The 20,956-nt window shown below is 40.8% G+C and overlaps 1 protein-coding gene across 1 annotated transcript in view; it reads left to right on the top strand.

Moving 5' to 3' along the window:
• Positions 1 to 20,956, top strand: part of LOC136981413 (uncharacterized) — a 101,971-nt gene that overhangs the window by 71,677 nt on the left and 9,338 nt on the right. Inside the window, exon 7 of the mRNA XM_067277731.1 lies at positions 12,737 to 12,811. Within this exon, the coding sequence (XP_067133832.1) occupies positions 12,737 to 12,811 (75 nt within the window). The remainder of the gene's footprint in view (positions 1 to 12,736; positions 12,812 to 20,956) is intronic.

The raw sequence follows: 20,956 nt of genomic DNA, 5'->3' as shown, positions 1-20,956 counted from the left end.
TGAAGAGACCTGTTGGTATAGATGGATATGCCAGTCTTCTGGTTTTGGGAGATGCGGTACTCAAGCCATGGGTACTCACGATAGTTATTTAAATCGGAGGATTTACTTTTTACTTTGAAGCAGTTGAGGTCTTCCTTTAGCTGAGGATCGAGAATTGATAGAAAGTCATTGCAACTGTTACACGAGTCCTTTGAATGGTTGGTAACATGCCAAAGCCACATGACCATCCTGGCCTTTATGTGGGCAGACAGGAGGCCAGCGATCACCAGCAGGGCTGAGGTAGGCACTGTGCGGTAGGCCCTACAGATACGAAGGGCAGCGATATGTTGGGCCTTGAGGAGCTTTCGTTGATGTAAACCTTTTTGGTGAAAGCAGCCCAGATAGGGGCGGCGTAAAGTAGGATTGGTTCAATGGCACCAGTGTAAATATGGCGAGCTGCCTTGAAGCCAACTCCCCAGGTGTTCTTTGCAATACTGAAGAGTGCATTTGCGACACGGGCCACTTTCGCGCTGACCGTATTGATGTGCCTCGTCCATTGTAGTTGATGCTTGAAGACTACTCTAAGATAGGTAAATTCTGTCTTCCTTTGAATGTGGTAATTCCCGTCAATAAGGATTCTTGGACTCTTCTGAAGAGGAGTATTCTTAGAAAAGATAATGTATGAGCATTTGTTGTAATTAATAGGGAGCTTAACTTGTTTGCTCCAGTTTGCCACTTTGCTAAGAACATTGTTGCTGTTTTGGTTAGAAATTAAGATGACTGTGTCATCGGCGTAGCCCTGTACAAGGGCACCGCTCGGGTTGTTAAGGGAGGTGAGTAGATCGTTATGTACTATTGTCCACAGACCAGGCCCGCAATGGAGAGCTGAGGGCAACCCTTAGTGATACGATGAGTGTAACTGTATGTGGCAGTGTACATGCCTGCTTGCTGGTCCCTTAGGAAGCTGCTACAGACAGAAAAGAGATTCCGGGGACAGTGATAAGCCCAGAGTTGCCTGAGAATAGTGGGCCACCAAAGATTATCGAAAGCACCCTAGAAATCGATTGAGATGAGCATTGTGTGCTTTCCTTCTTCTTTTGCCTTCTGAATATGATCGACAATATTAGATAAGGCAGTGATGGTTGATTTGCCTGGGATGAAACTGTGTTGGTGAGGGCTAAGATAGTTGTTTGTCCGTAGGTGGTGAAGAATCCTGTTGCTCATCAGTCTGTTGAGGACTTCCCCATTACGGGAAGAAGGCTAATTGGCCTGTAGTCTTTCGGATGGGTAGGCATGTCATCGGGACGTTTGCTTATGAATTTAATGGAAGCATTTTTCCAATCTTTTGGGAAGTGGCCCAGTGAAAGGCAGTGGTTATAGATGGTGACAAAAGTTGTTGGAATTGCTATGAAGGCTTCCTTGATTATTTTCTCAGAAATTTGATTGACTCCCAGTGCCTTTTTGATTTTTACAAGCTTAATAGCATGAGAGACTTCGTTAAAGATGAAAGGGACATCATCCTGATTGTCAGGAGGCTCCCTGGAGCCCGAGCGAATGAGACAATGAAAATCACTGTCTATGTCCTCAGTGTCTTCTGGGAAGTGATAGGCAAAGAGCTCTCTCATGGTGTCTGGGAGAGTATTTGTGAAGGTGCCATCAGCAGCCACAACCACCGCAGGGGTGTTTGCCTTGCCCCTATTCTTAAAAGCTATGTAATAGGGCTCACACTAGAGAGTGTTGAAGCGGCTACAGTATTTCCTCCAAGCCTGATGACGCTTTTGGTTAATCAGAGTTTTGTATGCATTAAATTTTTTGGTATAGCATGCCTTGTGGGCCTCCTTAAAATGGAGGTCAGTCTGTCATTGATAGAGTTTCCGAAGCCTTTGGACTTCCAAGCAATGGCTGGCCAATTTGCTGTCTCACCAGGGAGCCATGGACTTCTTATTACTGGTGCATTTGCTTGCCATTTGATGACTTTGAAGTATAGCTCTGCTGAGTTTGGAGATACGGTTGTCAAGGTCAGTTGTAGTCATGTTTGTGATAGGAGCCTCGATTGTCCAGTTTGTCTTAAGCAATTCTTGGAAAAGAGGCCACTGAGTATGGCAGCCAGAAGTGAGAGGCCTGCTGTTATCCACGTTGATGTCAATGTGAATCTCAATGTATCTGTGGTCACTTGCACTGGGAGTGGTGATGGTTGAACAGTGACTGATCATTGGGGCCATGGAGACGTTGGCCAGAGTGACATCCACCCAACTCTCGCCCCTTGGTGAGAAGTAGGTTGGGAGGGGACTAGTGTTACAAGAAGTGAGGTGAAGAGCAGTGACCAGTTCGTGCATTAAATAGCCATGAGGATCTTCTATCGGGCTGTGCCAGAGGAAGGACTTAGCTTTAGTATCCCCGCATATGGCCCATGGCCAGTCTGCTACGATGTTGTTAATCCTATCTAGGTCTTCGAGCATTGGCTCGATGCGGTCAAATGGAGAGAAGTAGATTGAAGATATAAAGATGACGGTATTTTGGATATAGATAGAACCAGTAGTGATGTAATTGGTGGACAGCTGAGGCAAAAATTGAACAATCAGGTTGTTGTTCCTGATCAGGATTGCAGTCTTGGTCATTGCATTGAAACTTTTAGGAGGGATGACAGTCCAACCACCGAAGTGGGAGAGGTTGTCTTTGAAGAGATACAGTTCTTGGATGACAATAATGTCTGAGTTGTGATTTTCAGCTGTTTTAATCAAAAGAAATGATGCAGCCTTTCCCCTTTGCAAGTTGATTTGGAGGATCTTTAGGTGGTTGATGGACTGTGTATTAAAAGAATGAAGGTTACTGGCCATAATTGGTGCGGCTCACCATGTTGTGTTTCATTCTGATTGTAATTGGACAGATAGAATCGAAGGCATTATGGTCAGTTCTGAGTTTCTGATCTGTAGGTTGATCAGTGTTAGCCTTCTTGCAGTTCGTGCAACATGGGGCCTTTTCGAGACGGTGGCACTCAGCATATTGGTGTTGCTTGGCACAATGGCTGCACCTTTGATCGTTGGGGCAGTCACTGGCGTGATGATTATACCTGCAGCAGTTATAGCAGCAAACAACAAGGATGTAGTCATCCGCTTTAACGTTTGCCCAGGCCAAGGAAAGGTGTTTCTTTGCCACTATTAAGTTTCTAACGGAAGGCGGCACTAAGATAACAATGTGTCAGCAGTTTTCTCTGACTCTCCCTTTTCTCAGGCTTGTGCTGATTCTACTGTTTTTCAAAAGATCCTCCTTATTTATTTCTTGTAAAAATAATGGTCGTAGGCCATTCTGGTCGTAGGCCAGCGCAATGAGCTCCTTGTCCTCGATTGAGTTTGGGACATTTAGGAGTATGACTCTTGGCTGCTTTCCTGATGATATCATGCATTTAATCTTTTCCTTTATACTGTCAATACTGTTTATAGCATTCATAAGGCTTTGGCCTTCTTCCTGTGTGTCCATGTGGACACAAAAACCTTTATTTTTTATGTCTCTAACCACCTTTATGCCAACTTGAATCTGCTGTGGCTTAATTGTTTTCATAAGTGTCGATTTAATTTTTTTAATATCCGGGCCTTGTTCGGAATCGTTTTCCTTTTTAGTGAAGACTAGGACAGCATGGCTGCTGCTTGTCCTTTCTTGGTTTAATTTCCTTCCAAGAGTTTGGTTTATAACCTTAGTAGTGTAGCTTGGGCAAATACTGTTGTTGCTCTGAACTGCTGCTGCATAGGATAGTTTATTCTCCCCAGAAGAGCTAGTGGGCATAGACAGCTCACGTGACAAATGGAGTTTTCGAAGAATCCTGAACAACTAGGCAACACACGAGTGTAACTGTGTTGCTCTTCTTCTGATCTCTTTCCTTTCATGAGTCTGGAGGTTGGTTCTGTATGTTTTCGTAATAAGGTTTAAAATCTTGCTCAGCTGAGAGGTGGCCTCCTCAAAGATGGTTTTCTCTAGAGACCTGGAGGAACCAGGAACAACAGGAGAGACACACCGTTCTTCAGGAACAGCGTCAATATGTGACAATTGAACGACAGGATCCATTAAACTAGGTACACAACAGACGAAAGAGATAAAGATACAAAAAACAAATGGGACACGCCCACCAGCCCATAGAAGCAAGGACGTGGACAGAGAGGGGCTAACCAGAAAAGGAGCTAAAAGTCCCCACAAGACACCCAGATGCCGATGCACAAGTACCACCCGTGAGGCACAAGCGAAACCCAAGTGGAGATGTATGTTGTCCTATGCACTAGACTCACCAAGTAGGTGAAAAGACAAACACCAGTGACACGTAACCCTGCACTGAAAGGGGTCAGAGGTGACCGCTGGAAACCCCACAGCTTGGAGAGGGCGCGAAATTTGACTGCCATATTGGTGTGTTTTTCCTCGCTCCTTGATTTCCAGCGATTTTCCACTTGTTTTCCAGCTTTTCTGTCGGCTGTGCTACAGTCCTTTATCCTTATAGTCTTCGGCCTTTTTTGCTGTCCTTTCTTTGCCCAGGTAGTTTTACTTTTTGGATTTTTCTCCTGGAGTGGTTTCTCCTCCGGGCCCTAAGATGGCATCGCCCTTGCGCGGCAGCCATTGGCGGTGAGCTTGCCTACCGAAGAATTACAATTTATTTCTTCCTTGTCTGAATTGGAGAAATATCACTCCATTTGTCCGTCCCTCCCCTCAGACCAGCTCTACACGGTTTTCTTGGAAGGACAAGAACCACTCCATTGCCTTTGGCCTGCCGATCTTCATGCGGCTCTGAAACCGCATTTTCCCCAATCAGACAGGGTGCAAGACGTTCATTACTCCCGAAGTGGCTTTCTCATTATCAAAACCCGGGACCATCAGGCCGCAGAGGCAGCCTTCAACATTCCCGCTATAGCCGGGATTCCAGTTCATGGTTTGGCCCCGGACCACGCCATTACGGCTTATCTCCTACGTGGGGTGGGCCCTTCTATTACAGTTCAGGAAATCTACGATAACCTCTCGGCCGCCTCTCTCCTGGTCACAGAGGTACACCGATTTACACGACGGGATGGAGACATTGTTGTGCCTAGTCCAACCATTTATTTCTCGGTGGCCAGTGCCTCTCCACTGGAGTCTGTCACCATTTATTACCAGCGTTACCGCTGTGAGCGGTTCATTCCTCGCCCGCGTCAGTGTGACCACTGTTTAAACTTTGGTCACGCGTCAAAGATGTGCCGTGGCAGTCGTAAATGTATAACTTGCGGGGCCGATCACAACCTGGCTGAATGCACTGCTACAGCAGCTGGCTGTGTGAATTGCGGAGGGGATCACACAGCAAATTCTCCCTGCTGCCCAACCTATCAACGAGGGGCATGCTTGCTGAAACTTAGCATCACCCAATGCTGTTCATATCTAGACGCGAAATGTTCACAGGGACGCGAAACCCCAACGACATACGCTAAGGTCATGTCAATTCCTTGTTCTCTCCCACCAGAGATGACCCCTAGCCACCCCTCTCGGCGGGATAAGTGATCCATTCCCTTCACACTTGGACAAACAGCTGATATTTCGACCTTGTCAAAACGCATTTCCCAGTTGGAATCTGTGGTTGAGGCATTACGCTCGGAACTAAGCCAGCTTTGCATGATTACCCAGTCAATCTCGCTTAACTCATCCCAGGATTTCCACCGGCCTACACGTGAATTAAATCCAGACAAGGAATCTGCCACACCCACAACAACTAAACGTCCCTCCCACTCAACGGTCCTCTGACTTCAGCCCAACTTCCAAAGAAAAAGAAAAGCCTTAAATTTCGCCCTGCCGAACCATCGGCAGATGGGTAGGCCGGATGGCCGAGCGGTCAAGGTGGCAGCCTACCGCACTGGGGGACCCGGGATCGAATCCGAACGGGTCGAATAATCCCAGGAATTTTTCGGGGGGTGGTCCGTTCGAATATGTCGATTCCCGTCCCTCACCACCCGGCCGTCTCGTGGGCCTGGCCGAACCCATAATGAGCCTACTAAAAGAGGCCCTCTTAGTGCCCACAGGGCGGAAAGAGTTAAAAAAAAAAAAAGAAAGAACCATCGGCGGCATCTGACTCCGACGGCCCGCCCTCGGATATGGATCTCACGTGCTCCACAAGAATGAATTCACTAGATGACCCCTGCACAGCCTCACCAGCAGAGCAGGCTAAACTTTGCCACCGCCCGTCCACAACCTCCAACCAAAATGTCTAATTTCTCTAGCAACTTGCACTACTTCTGTTTGATGCACTGGAATGTGAGAGGTTTTTGCTCCAAACGCAACCCCCTTCTAGCGGCGTCGTGGCTCCATAATGTAGACGTCCTCCTGATACAGGAGACGTGGTTAACACCGGACGTAGTATTTACCATTTTCGGCTTTACTCTGTTTTGCCAAGACCATACCACTGCCCAGGGTGAGGGTCTCTTAACAGCAGTAGCTCCCCGGTGGCCCCCCTACCTTTTGCCTCCTGGTGCAAAGCTCATAAGTATCGAATCCCAAGAGCCCTTGATTTACGTTTCACGGGCCCCCTATCTCTTGTTAACGTTTATTCCCTACACGGCTTCCAGCTGACTACCCCTCTGGACTCCCTCTTGCGGGATGACCACTCCCCTCATATTGTGTGTGGGGACTGGATCGCTCATTATCCCTATTGGGATAATGAGTGCAACCGCCTAGACGGTGCTGGCCGCATCCTATTCGATTGGTTCCCATCAGTAAACTTATGCTGCTGGAATTCGGGGGAGCAGACTTACTTCCATCCTAACAGCTCATCGGCCATTGATCTGACCTTCTGCTCCCCGGACTTATTGGGCTCCGCCTTGTGGCGCCCTTGCGCTGATACATTAACTAGTGACCACGCCCCGATCTCTATCACTCTATCTCTCCCAGGCACCCCTAGCCCGACGACTGCCCCACGTCTTCATCGTACCACAAATTGGAGTCAATACTCCCATAATCTTGATCAGCTTTGGATCTTCATGGATTCACATCCCACCTCTTACTACTCCTTTGTTGATAACATCCATGAAACTATTAACGCTAACACGACAATTCGCTCTATTCCTTCCTTGAGTACACCGCCGTGGTGGACTCTCGAATGCAGCCGCATAAGAGCGCAAAAACGTCGTGCGTTCCGTCTTGCTTGTAGGCGTGCATCATACTCCTGGTGGGACAAATATAAACAATTACAGATGAAACTCCGTCAGAAGACCCACCAGGCTTGCCGGGAATGGTGGGGTCATCTGTATGCCTCTCCCCCTCTCAGTCTACGCTCTACTGCATCTTCCGCCGGCTTAGGTCACCTTCGACGATCACAGACATATAATCCAAACGACAGACACTCTCCTCAGTCCTATACAGCAGGCAGAAGCCTTTACATCCTTCTTTGGGCGTGCTCGTCCAAGAGGCACTTTTGCCCCTCTGAACAAACTCTGGTCAGGGTTTCCTATGTGCAACGATTCCCCCTTCCACTTTCTCAAACTCCGCTGCACTTTGTGCTGGCTTTGAAACACAACTCTGGGCCCTGACGGCGTGAATGCTCTAGCTCTACAGACCCTCCCTAATGTGGGCATCTCAGTCCTCCTTGATCTCCTGAACAACCTCTGGCCCACAGGGTCCTGCCCCGACTGGTTAATCTCCACAATTGTCCCAATCATTAAACCGGGTCGTCCAGTGACGATATGTGCCTCGTATAGGCCTATCTCTCTTACATCACACGTTGCTAAATTATTCGAACGTATGATCCTGTACCGCATTCATAATTTGGCCTCTCACTCTAACATCTTTCACCACCATCATTTTGGCTTTCTCCCCTATCGGGTGGTAGAAGAGGCCCTAATCACGTTACATCATCATATTGCCGTGGCTCGGGCTAGAAGGCACTGGATTTATCTGGTTGCACTCGATTTAGAAGGCGCATACGACTCCGTGTATCAAGAGGGGTTCTTAGTGAAATTGGAGAATTTAGGTATGGGAGGGAGACTCTTGTTCTGGCTTAATTTGTTCCTTTTACATCGTTCCTTTCGAGTCCGCTGGCGTGGCATGCTGTCCTCTCCCCACGCCACTATCCAAGGTGTCCCGCAGGGAAATGTTCTCGCCCCCATCTTGTTCACATTCTATATGGCGGACCTCTGGACAGTCCTCCCCTCAACGTCACCGCCATTCTGTATGCGGATGACTTTTACATTCTGACTTCTAGCACTAGGCCCTCTCAAGCTGCCCACAATGCTCAAATAGCCCTTGACCACCTCAAACACTGGGCAGACTCATGGAGTTTATCTTTTTCAGCCGCTAAAAGTGCCACTGTCGATTTTTCTTCTAAACATCATCATCCACCACTAACTTTGTCCCTTCGCTCAGGAAACATTTCTTAGTGTTCTTCTCTCCGTATCCTCGGTGTTCACTTTTCACATTCTTTCACTTGGCACGCTCACGAAACTTTCTTGAGAACGAAAGTGACACGTGCTGGTTCCCTCCTTAAATTCTTTGCCTCTCGCCATAACGGCGCCAGGGGGGCCGACCTTCTCCGCTTAGTCTATACTGTCTTGAGTCCAATGGTGGAATTCGGAGCTCCTCTTCTGGACAGGACTCCCCCAACTACTATCCGCCGTATCAAAAAACCCATTCACAAAGCTCTTTGCACTGCCTTGGGGGTGCCCAAGTCTACACTGCTTCTTTCATTATACGCTGAGTCTGGCTATATTCCACTCCAGTCCAGACTGTACCAGAGGGCCATATCGCACGCCATCACGCCATTACAGCCCTCTACACATGATCTTCCACTGCCTCTAGTCTAGACTATTACTACTGGCGCCCTTTCCAGAGCCCTTATGCTTCCAGAGTTCTCTCCCAGATCCATCAGGAGGGCCTTCCTATCTTTCACCTCAACTGTCAGAGGCATGTGCCCCCGAGCTCTGTAAGTGTCGCTACTCACATATGTCTAGACGACTTTCCGAACTCTTCCAGCGAACCTCTGGCAGCCTTGAGTGCTCGGTTCGCCGAATTACAAGCAACCACCTGGCAGGGTTGGTCTCTCATTGGAGCTAATGCCTCAAAATTCCACTTACGGACGGCATTCGGCGTGGTTGTTTCAGCCCACACCATCAAGGAAACATGGTCACTCCACTCCAACTGCAGCGTCTTTGGCGTGGAAGCTCTTGGTATTCAACGGGCTGTCCACATCAGCACCCGTCTTAACAGTCCGATGGCCATCCTTTCGGACGGTAAATCCATTCTCCAGGCTGTCGCCAATGTCAGTTTTTTCGCCGGCGGTCATTATTGACCTTGCTGCCACAATCAGTACACATCCCACACCCCTTGAAATCGGATGGACTCTGGGTCACGTCAGTATCCATAGTAACAAAGCCACTGACCAAGCAGCGAGCAATAACACTCCCACCGGCTCCTGGTGGAGGCCTCTCATGGCACGTGACCTCATCCGTAATTTGTGGGAATCGATAATTCGTACTTACACTGACACCTGGTCCACTATTCTCCAGAGTAAAGGTGGTGACCATCTCCATCCTTTCTCCCCTTGGATCTATCATCACGCATTGTCACGTCACACTGAAACTCTATTGGCCCATCTTCGCACTGATACAGCCCCATTGAATGGGTTTCTTTACTCTCAATGTTTGCGTGTCTCGCCTGATTGTCCGCACTGTGGCTTGTCTGAAACTTCTCACTATTGGCTAGTTTGCCCACAGTACGAGGGAGCCTGCCAAGAATTGGGTCGTTCCTTGACCTTGCACCTGTCCATCGTTTGCAACTTAACTCCCATATACTCGCCACGAGCCGACCTTCCTTCCCGTCAACACATGGAGGCCTTGGAATGTTTTGTGTACCAATCTAACCACTTCACCTAATAAGTAAGCGGTGCGCCTTGGAGAAAAAGCCAACAGGCTAGAGTCTCCATATTAACAAAAAAGAAGAAAGAAGAAGAAGAAGAAAGGAAACCCTACAGCTGATAAAGATGGCTACCAGAGAAAAGAAGGACAACAACAAGCTGGGGAGGCCAAGATGGCTGGCACCCAAAACCCAAGACTTGGGAAATAAAAAGCACAAGAAGTTAGGCTTTGCGTTGCTAAGCCTAACGCAAAGCCTAAACAGTCGTTAGGACTAAAAAAGCCCTAATTTTCAATACTGAAGCACAGGGCACCACAAGCTTAACCTAAAATCAGGCCTAGCACCAAAAATAGACTAAAAAATACACACTTACAGTTTGCAGAGCAGAGTAGCATAGGTCTTGACACCTCGAAGCCTAGGTCCCAACCCTACTGTATATATAACAAGTAAAACAGCAAAGCCATATTTGGGACAACACTATGTCTCAGAGACTCACTACTAAGCGGAATGATGTTCAAGTGGGTTTTGTTCTCATTCTCCAATCTTCTTTGGTATCGCTCATTTTGAGCATGATCATTCAAACTTCGCCGGCCATGACCACTAGGTTGTCCACAATGCATTTTCGGTGAAATTAACCTATCCAACGCAGATATTTCTTTCTGTTGCATGTTGGCCTGGGTTAAATTTTTGTCAATGCCTAACGAAAATTTCCCGTTTTTGAAAAAATAATCATGGCTATTGTATTGTCTGATATTATTTTTTTATTTTGCACAAACAATACTGGGTTGTGTCTTACCTTGTTTGTTGACGTCAACCACATGTTCTGTGTCTTTTGTTCTGCCGGTAAAAATTAACCGAGAAACTGATAATTTACTTAATTTGGATCGGCTATGCAATATTTACAATAGTATCGCAATATAATACAAATCCAAGATTGGCACACTGTTGACTTGAAAGGTTAACTAACACGAAGTAAAAAGACGTCTCTCCTCGTTAGAGTTCGGGAACAAAGTGAGGTCAGAGGGCAAAAGTCACACGGTGGCACCCTCTGCCCTACACATCAAATTTTTATCAGTCCCACGATTTTTACTATACTAGATAATGTTAAAAAACCCACTTATAACAACATAAAACTGTTTAAACGTCATATTTGAAGCACTCCCAAATTTACAAAATTAGATTACAAATTTTATTTAACAAAGAAGATACTATGTGTTCAGTCCTAAAGTCAGAGTTCACTTCTTAGAATGACTGTGGGTGGTACTCTTCCCACCTGACTTCGGTGGGGTGAGGTGCCTGTTTTGCCTGTTTGTAGAAGAGGGTTGCCATTTTGTATTGTATTTTGACTTGGTCTTGGTCCCCTGACTACCTACAAGTCTGGATTTTTTTATGCACAAATGATTTGGGCACCTAATACTCTGTGCTAAATATCAACTCTTCACACGTACTCCTTCATATCTTTAAGCTGGTAACATAGGCCGCAGTACGATTTTATAAACAAGACCGTAGTCTTGTCAAAAATATTATTTATGAATAAAAATACCAAACTTCACCTTAATCCAGTAGAGAACAAAAATTTTAATGTTGAAGTAGCATTTTCAACCTTGTTCAAAGACCATCATCAAGTTTTGAAGATGGAACATAAATTTGAATAGAACAAAAAATTCAAAGTAATTGGATACATTATATTATATTATAGTATTTGATTTATGTTTACAAAGGTTATATTACATAAGAGTTTATCACACAAAGTGCCCAATTTAACACATTTTAAAAATTCTTTAAATTGTGTACAGTATAGGAATAAAAAATTTTTTATATGTGTTGGATTGGTCACTTTGTATGATAAACCCTTATGTATGTAAGCACACCAATTAGAGGGGAGGGAGAATTTTATTCCTTTTCCATCAGGATAGTCTAGGGCTCTTGCATATGTGGGTGGCAGTTTGCAGATGCAGGAAAAGACAAGTGTTTCACAAAATCATTTATTTATCGTTGATTATGCTTACTTAATTTGGGTTTCGAGGACCAAAATTCCGATGTCCCATCAAGTAGTTTCTTGGAGTCTCTTTTATTTTCATACTTCCAAATGGGGCAGACCTTTCTCATGACCCGAACTGGTCTCAATTTTCACCTCAAAAGAGATGAGAGACCAATAGGGGAGCAAAAAAGGGAAAGCCAACCAATAAGAAAAGAATTGGGGAGGAAAAAAGATTACCTCCGTCATTGAGGACACAGAGAGCTTCCACCTCTGGCTTCCTCCTCCGAGTTCCAACTTTGTACATCATCCCTAAGAAGTGTCCAGACTGTTATTACGTGTCACCTCTTCCACAAACTTTGACTCGCCGTGTCCCAGGGCTGCTCCATTTGGAAGCATCAATGTCTTGCTGTCTGAAAATCCAACACCTCATAATAACTGTTTTTCCACATTAAGTAATTCTTTTACAATTGAGTTTTTGTTTTACATCCTTTTTTGTTTGAACTAATCCTGGGCCTCACATGTAAGATAATCTTTGTAGTTATATAAATCAAATATTATAATATAACAAATATTAAAACAAAAACCATAAAAACCACAACAGCACAAGCAAATTAGAATGATATATATAGAATCTCACCTAAATGCAAAATTTCCTGAGGAAGGCTGATAAAGGAGTGGCTGAAAATGTTCGAATATTGAATTTGGATGTTTTGTTGCTGGAAATTTTGCATTTAGGTGAGATTCTAAACAAAAACCATGTAAAGAGTTTGGTTATTTTAGCCTACCATTGTCACGTTATTTTTGAAATGACATTCAGAATTTGGAATACAAGTATAAATATTTAACATATAATATCTGAATTCTGTCTATATTTTTTACTTTATTTGATTTACTTTATAAGATTTGACATTAACTTTAATAATTTTTTTCCAGGATAAATTAGGAAAGACTGTATTGCATTATGCTGTTAAATATTGTGCCAAAACAGATAAATTTGACATACTGGAGGTATTTTGTAATTTATTATTAATATGTAAAGTATTTTAGATTATTAACTAAGATGTAGAAAAATCCATTTTAATTGCTAAAATGATTAATGTTCTATTATAATGGATGTCCATAAAAAATCTTCACAAGTTTGTGTAATATAGATTTGCCTTGGAAAAAAGAAAACTCTATGAATTAAATAGTCATTTAAAAAATGATAAAAAATTGTACATTATCTTATTTATTTTTGTAATTTTACAAGTTCCTATTGTTGAGTGCAGTTAATTCAACTTTGTGCAGTGCAGGTTTCAGTACACAACTTTGGTTCACAATTTTCAGACATTATGTGATTGATCAGCTAATCCATGTTTTTTACCTTCCATTCTTTCTTCTAAACTGCTGCCTTGGAAATTTCTCAAAAATCCTCAATTGGCCTAACTTCTGGCACATTTGCAGGGTTGTCCTCCTTTTCAATGAATACTCTGTTTTCTTATCATAGGCAATCAGTACAGTTTTGGCATAGTGGGAACTTGTTTGGTCTGGCCAGAAGACATATTCTGCTCAAAAATAATTCTTTTTAATGTAAGGAAACAGGTGACATTATGCACATTCATTTAAATACTGCTTGACATTGATAGCAAAACTTGATTTTCTCATTAGGACTAGACTCAATCCTTTTAGTCCTATAATATTCCAAACCAATATTTTGTTCTCAAATTTCTTTTTTGTGGAAAATCTTACATTGACAGATATAGAGGAGATATCACTAGTATAAAATTCACCATTACTATTGATTGTTGAGTGCCAGAAGATAAAGTAAGATTTGTCATCCAAAATGAAAAACTTTTCATAATGAACTTCCACACTTTGTCTTTGATAGTGTTCTTTGTGTGTCTGTTCTGTCAGAATTACCTGCTTCTTTTGCTGTTTAATGTGTTTTTGTCAGGGCTGCAGAGTCGGTAAAAAAACACTCGACTCTGACTCCTGATAATTTTAGTAGGCTGACTCCGACTCTGACTCTGGTAAAATTAAATACCTAGCAGTATGTGTAAAGGAGCACAAATACAGTGTTAATAAAGGATTCAATAACACGATCCTGGCAAGCATGGCACAGTCAGACGAAGCAGTGGTTAAATGGAATGAAGCGAAGATCATTAGAATGTTACACTCGCCATTCATTGCGATGGAAATGAAAAAATAGAGATATACAATAGTAAAATGTGGAACCACTGTCTGAATGCAAAGGATGTGAATGCTTTACCAACAGCATGGAAATACAAGATTGAAAAAAGTATGGGTTTTAGTTAATCCATAAGGAATGAACTGAAACTTATATGTTATAATATAATTTATTAGTACAGTAGAGCATCAATTATCCGACTTAATTGGGGACTTGGGTTGGTCGGATAACTGAAAAGTATGAAAAAACACATTATTAGTATAGTGTATTAGGCCTGGTTTAAATACTAGCCTCTCTTTCATGGTCGAGCCAGTGCTGCCAGCTAAAACATGCAAAAATTTAACAAAAATAATATTAAAGTAGCAAGACATAACCAAATATTGTAGTGCCACATCACTAGCAGACATTTGAATTTGCCGACTAGAACGCGGTCGGTTAATCGATAAGTCAGTTAATCGGGGGTCGGATAATTGATGCTCTACTGTATTATTAAACTCATGTAATTTGTTATTTAATTATGTAAGTTAATAGCATGTTTAGTAATTTTTATTTATTTGTTTATGTAATATACAAAAAATTTTGTTGACTATATTTTTTTAAAAATTCAAATGAGATGAATTCGAACAAAACGTTCCATTTTGGAACGATGAATGATAGGCTGACGAAGGCCTATCAAAAATAGGCGGAAAACATTTGGAATAAAGAGAAAAAACTCGGCAAATAAAATTCAGGTGTGTTGTTGTTATAATTAAAATGAAGTAAAATTATAAATTTTAAATATAAAAATAGTCAAACTTCGATATTACTGCTATGTATTGCAGCGCCATCTCTGGCAATTCTTATATGTTATGTTCTTATATGTTATATGTTACTGATTGTGGTGGCGCCTGCGCACCACAATCAGTTCTATACCGCTTCTTGTTCAATAAAGATGTGCTTGTTACTTGTTCATAAGAATTCGTCTCCATCCTTCTTAATCTAATTCCGACAACCATACATACCAATTCTGGCGACGAGGTGGATTAAAGATAGTCTATTTCTTCAATTTTATTCAAGTTTCAGCAAGAATACTAATGTTTATTTTTTTTTCCTCGACGAAGTCAACACGTGGCTACCTTCAAGCTAGACTTTGAACCTTCGACCCGTAAGTTACCGAATTGCTTATTATCATTATTTTCTTTCCTTTATTCGGAAATGGCAACGATTAACGTTAATCCGTATAACGTGAATAGTGATTGGGATGAATATGTGGAACAATTGGAAGAATTCTTTATAGCGTCTAATATCACTGACGATAGAAAAATGGTGGCTACTCTTCTTAGTCAGATGGGACCGGTGGCTTATAAATTGTTAAGAAACCTTTGTCAACCTGATAAACCCTCTTCGAAGACATTTTCTGACTTAAAAAGTATAATGAGATCTCATAAAAATAAATCAGTTAGTATAATTTCCGAGAGAGCGAACTTTACTCGCCGGGTACAGAAAGAAGGAGAATCGATTAATGATTTCATAGTTGGGTTAAAATCTTTAAGCGAAAAGTGTGATTTTGGAGACTCCCTTGCAACACGTTTAAGAGATCAATTTGTGTCAGGCTTGTACGACCCTAGAATTCATTCAAATCTTTTTGCTAAAAATGAATCGGAATTAGACCTTCAGAAAGCGATCAATTATGCTATTGCTATGGAACAAGCTCTGATTGATGCAGGTCGTTTCAATAAATTGCCACTCGAAAACGATTGTTTTAAAATTCGTTCCACAAAGTTCCCTAACAGAAAGAAGGAGTTTGGTGAGAATAGTTCTAGAGATAAAACTAAGTTCGAAACAAAGAAAACCAGTACTTACATTTGTAGATCTTGTGGAAGCAAAGATCACTCCCGTGAGAATTGTAGATTTAGAACATTTACCTGTAATAAATGTGGCATACCTGGTCATATTGCAAGGGTTTGTAGAAAAACTAAGCATCCTCATGTGAACATACACCAACTATCTCGTACCAACAAAGATTCGAATGGTTATTCAGAGAGAGATAATTCAACTTATTTTAATCTTTTCAATATTCAAGATGTCTCCACACCAGTTCCACCTATTATTCTCACTCTATCCATTAACAAGAAGAACATTAGTTTTGAAGTTGATACTGGCTCCCCACTTTCCATCATTTCTGAATCCACTTTCAACAGAGACTTATCATCCTTTTCTTTACATGAGTCTAAACATTTTCTTTGCACATATGGAAATTTCAAGTTGAATGTATTAGGATTTATCACAGTACCAGTTCTTTACAATCGTTCTCGCCATAAACTTCGCCTTTATGTGGTTCGTCATGGTAATGCTAATCTCATTGGAAGAGATTGGATTCGAGAGTTAAAGCTTTCATGTAAAATCAACAGTATTACTCCTAGGATTTCACATACAAACTCTAATCTGCTTACTCTACTAGACAAATACTCTACTGTATTTTCTGATGGTATTGGATGTTCTAAATCAATATCCCTTCATTTAACCTTAAAACCAGATGCACATCCTATTTTTCTGAAACCAAGGACAGTTCCTTTTTCCCTCAGGGATAAAGTTGAAGCAGAGTTATCTAGGTTAGAAAAGGCTGGAGTAATTTCTAAGATATCCAACAGTGCTTGGGCTACACCTATAATTCCAGTAGTTAAAAATGATGGTAGTGTTAAGATAGCTGGACTTTTTAATCTAACCCTGAATAAGATGTTACAAATAGATGTCCATCCAATACCTCGTTTGGAAGAGATTTCCATGAAATTACTTGGAGGTGAGAAGTTCTCTACCTTTGACTTAAGTGATGCCTATAACCAATTCCAATTGGATGACGAAAGTAAAAATTTAGTGGTTATCAATACTCATCTTGGATTGTATAAGTGCAATCGTCTCTTATATGGTATTGCATCTGCCCCTGCTTTATTTCAAAGAGCTATGGAGAAATTATTCTCCACAATTCCGAAAACGCAACCATATTTTGATGACTTGGTTACTTCTGGTACAAATCAGTCAGACCATTTCAGTAATATTGAAAGGAATCCTATCCATTTGTGAAGCAGAAGGAATCAAACTAAATAAACGAAAGTGCAAATTCTTACAAGATTCTGTAAAATTCTTAGGATTTGAGATTTCAAAACAAGGAATTGCTCCTTTACCCTCAAAACTGGATCCTATATTAAAAGCTCATAAGCCTCGTAATGTCCATTCTCTACGTTCGTTCCTAGGCATGTTGAACTATTATTCTAAATTTGTACCTAAACTGTCTACTTATCTACACCCTCTCTACAAACTCTTATGTAAAGGATGTTCTTGGACCTGGACAAAAGAACATGAATCTGCTTTTCAAAGTGCAAAAAACTCATTAAAACAAGCTACACTTCTTATACACTATGATCCTAACAAAGAATTATACTTGGCTACAGATGCTTCTCAATTTGGTGTCGGCGCTGTTCTTTTCCATATTATCGACAATGTAAAACGTCCTATTACGTTTGCTAATGCTTTACTTTCACCTGCTCAATGTCGATATTCTCAGACAGAGAAAGAGGCATTATCCATTATTTTTGGTATCAAGAAATTTCGACAATATCTTCTTGGTCGCCATTTCATCTTAGAAACAGATCATAAGCCCTTACTTGCAATTTTCGGTGATAAAAGAGGACAGAATGAGATTGTAGCTGCTAGACTACAAAGATGGAGCATCATACTGAATGACTATAATTATACAATCAAGTACATCTCCTCTGCAACTAATATCATAGCTGACGGCCTTTCCAGAAATACTACTAATGATTTATTCATAGAAGATTTTAGTAACTCAGTTCCAAGTTCATTATTTAATTTGCAGTTTGACTCCCTTCCTTTTACCAATAGTGCCTTTATAGAAGCATGTTGTACAGATAAACTTTTCAATGTTTTGCGTAAGTGTATCAAGAATAATTGGCATCAGATAAATACAACTGTTAAGCCATTTCTTAAATTTGAGGATTCCCTTTCACTAGAAGGCAACTTAATATTTATAGAATATTTGTTCCTGAAAAATTTTGCAGAAATGTTCTCATTGAATTACATTCTGGACATCAAGGTATCGTTAAATCGAAAATGTTAGCAAGATCAATTGTTTGGTGGCCAGGCATTGATAGTGATCTAGAACGAACAGTGAAAGAATGTATTTTATGTCAGTCATACCATCGAAATCCTCCCTCTAATAATACTTTAAGATGGCCAATTCCTGAAGAGCCTTGGAGTAGATTGCACATTGACTTTGCTGGTCCATTCCTTGGAAAAATGTTTCTAATAGGTATTGATGCAAAAACTAAATATCCTGAAATTCAAATAATGCAATCCACAGATTCTTCCGCTACTATTCTGGCACTTAGATCTTGGTTTAGTCGTCATGGCCTTCCATTACATGTTCATTCTGATAATGGCCTTCAATTCACATCTCGTGAATTCAGAATGTTTTTAGCTCAGAACGGAATTTGTCAGACATTCTCTCTGCCGTACCATCCTGCAACTAATGGAGCAGTTGAAGGATTTATCAAAACGTTTAAGTCTTCTTTAAAAAAATTAATTCGTGAAAAGGATTTAATGACATCCCTCCTTCAATTTCTTACTTCATATCGTTCTACTCCTCACTGTTCTACTGGTAAAACACCAAGTGAGATGCTATTCAACAGAAAACTTCGCTCAAGACTAGATTTGTTGCGTCCTTTAACCTTATCGAATAACAATGTAGTTCGTCCACAGCGTTCATTTATGATAGGAGACACAATTTTTGCTCATGACTTTTGTTCTAAAGAATATTTGGTTGCAGGTAAAGTTATTCAGAAACTTTCACCTGTTACATATAACATTGAGCTTCCTAACAGTTCAATATGGAAACGACATATTGATCAACTGAGATCTCGATCATCCGCATCCCTCAAATCTCAAGGTGCTTCACTCGTTCCTCTTCAGCTGTGGTGGGAAGAAAAAGAAGAAAATAATCCAATAACATTCCTCAGAAAGATAACATGAAAAATTCCTCTTCAGATTCTGCCTTAGCTTCAGACTCTTCTAATACTCAAGAATCAAGTCGTAGACATCGTAAAACCCTTACTTACTTACAAGACTATGTTTGTTTGTAATTCTCTTTAGGAGGGAATGATGCTATGTATTGCAGTGCCATCTCTGGCAATTCTTATATGTTATGTTGGTAGCGCGCCTGCTCACCACAATCAGTTCTGTACCGCTTCTTGTTCAATAAAGACGTGCTTGTTACTTGTTCACAAGAATCCGTTTCCATCCTTCTTAATCTAATTCCGACGACCATACATACCAATTACAAACTTCTATATACCAAATAACTCTGTATAACAAAGTTTTGTTTTATACATTGCTCTTTAAGCCAAAAATACATGTAAAATTGCTTGTAAATAATGAAGTTAAATTTCTATACATCAAATTTTTTAAAATTTATAACAACCATTGATTGTTAAAAGTTGATTATTCCATCTGGGTGAGTTTGAATTTAGGTTCGATTTCAAATATCAATGTGTAAACCCTTTATAAAACTGCAGCCCAGATGTGAGAAATAATGGTTGTAGCTTTTAAAATCATCATGTAATCTGCCTCCATGTGGCTACCAGTTGTAAAGAAGGGAAGGAGATTAGGTCTGAATGTCCTTGTTGACAGAAACAATTTACAGTAATTAATGTCAAAATTGTTAGAAAAGTGATAATTCTGACAACTGCTGGACTAATTTTTGAGGTTAGTGAAATTTTATTTTATTTAATAAGTCTTCCAGTTGGAATTTGAAGAATTGTTAATATAGTGTTTAAGCATTACTAAAACAATTAATGTGTTGCAGGAAGTTGATAAAGGCACAAAAAAAGAGCAAAGTGTGGAATTCCTGAAAATAGTTTATCAACCATAATAACAAATCACAAACCAATTATGAAATTAACCAATGATGCAGACCTACAGGAAAATATGCATAAAAATGCAAATGAGCATTTTAATGTTCTTAGTAAGTGTGAAGCATATTACAAAGAGCACATTTTATAATACTTTATTTACCAAAAAGTGTGATTTCTGTATAACAAATTTTCCCTATAGCAAAATTTTTTTCAGGATTTAGCAACTTTGTTATATAGAAGTTTGACTGTGTATCACAGCAAATGTGGTAAATAGGAGTTTCTTTAAAGAAGCTTCCATTTTTACAATAAACTTTCTCGCTGATGATAAACTGCATCTCTTGTATTAATACATTTATCTTCTAACCTAATTCTATATATTTCAATTTTTTAAGCATTCAGTGCCAATGTTTGGGGGGGGTCTTAACTACCTCTGTCTCATCCCGTTTTACCATACTCTTACCTTAACTATCTCTGCCTTCAGTTTGTGACATCTGGGATAGTACTATATTGTAAAGGCCCTTTTTTTACACTATATTTATGCTCTTTAAGTCTAACTCCTAATTTTCTTTTGGTGACACCAATATAATTCTTCTGTATTCCTAACTGCATGTTTTCATAAGGTATTTTGCACACACCTGCTTTCTTCTCTTTCTTTAATGTATCTTTTTCATTCCTCAATATACTGTAAATATTTGGCACTCTTTTGAAAATTAGTTTAGAGCCTTTATGATTTGCCATTTCTTTCATAATGTTCATTCTTGTTAAATGTAAACTGTGACTAAATTATACCATGTAACTATCATTGTAATCTGTATTGTTCTGTATTTTATTCCTCTGTCTGTGTAACAACCTGGTTATGTTTTTCGGCACCAGCTATGTATGTACTTCTAGTATGTTACAAATAAAATAACTGAACTGTATTGAGTCTACTGTTTTGGGTGTTTGGTCTGCTTCTTTCATAGCTTCTAATCAGTCCTTTTATCATGCTACTTTTGTATACCAGGGTTTTGGCCATTTCTTTAATTCTACTACATTCCTTCAGTCTTATATACAGTACACTATTGCAATACAAATATGCTC

The sequence above is a fragment of the Centruroides vittatus genome, unplaced genomic scaffold (genome assembly GCF_030686945.1).
Source record: "Centruroides vittatus isolate TY-2023 unplaced genomic scaffold, ASM3068694v2 contig_754, whole genome shotgun sequence".
NCBI lineage: Eukaryota > Metazoa > Arthropoda > Arachnida > Scorpiones > Buthidae > Centruroides > Centruroides vittatus.
Note: the sequence above shows the minus strand (reverse complement) of the source record. Positions and strands in the feature narration are given on the sequence as shown.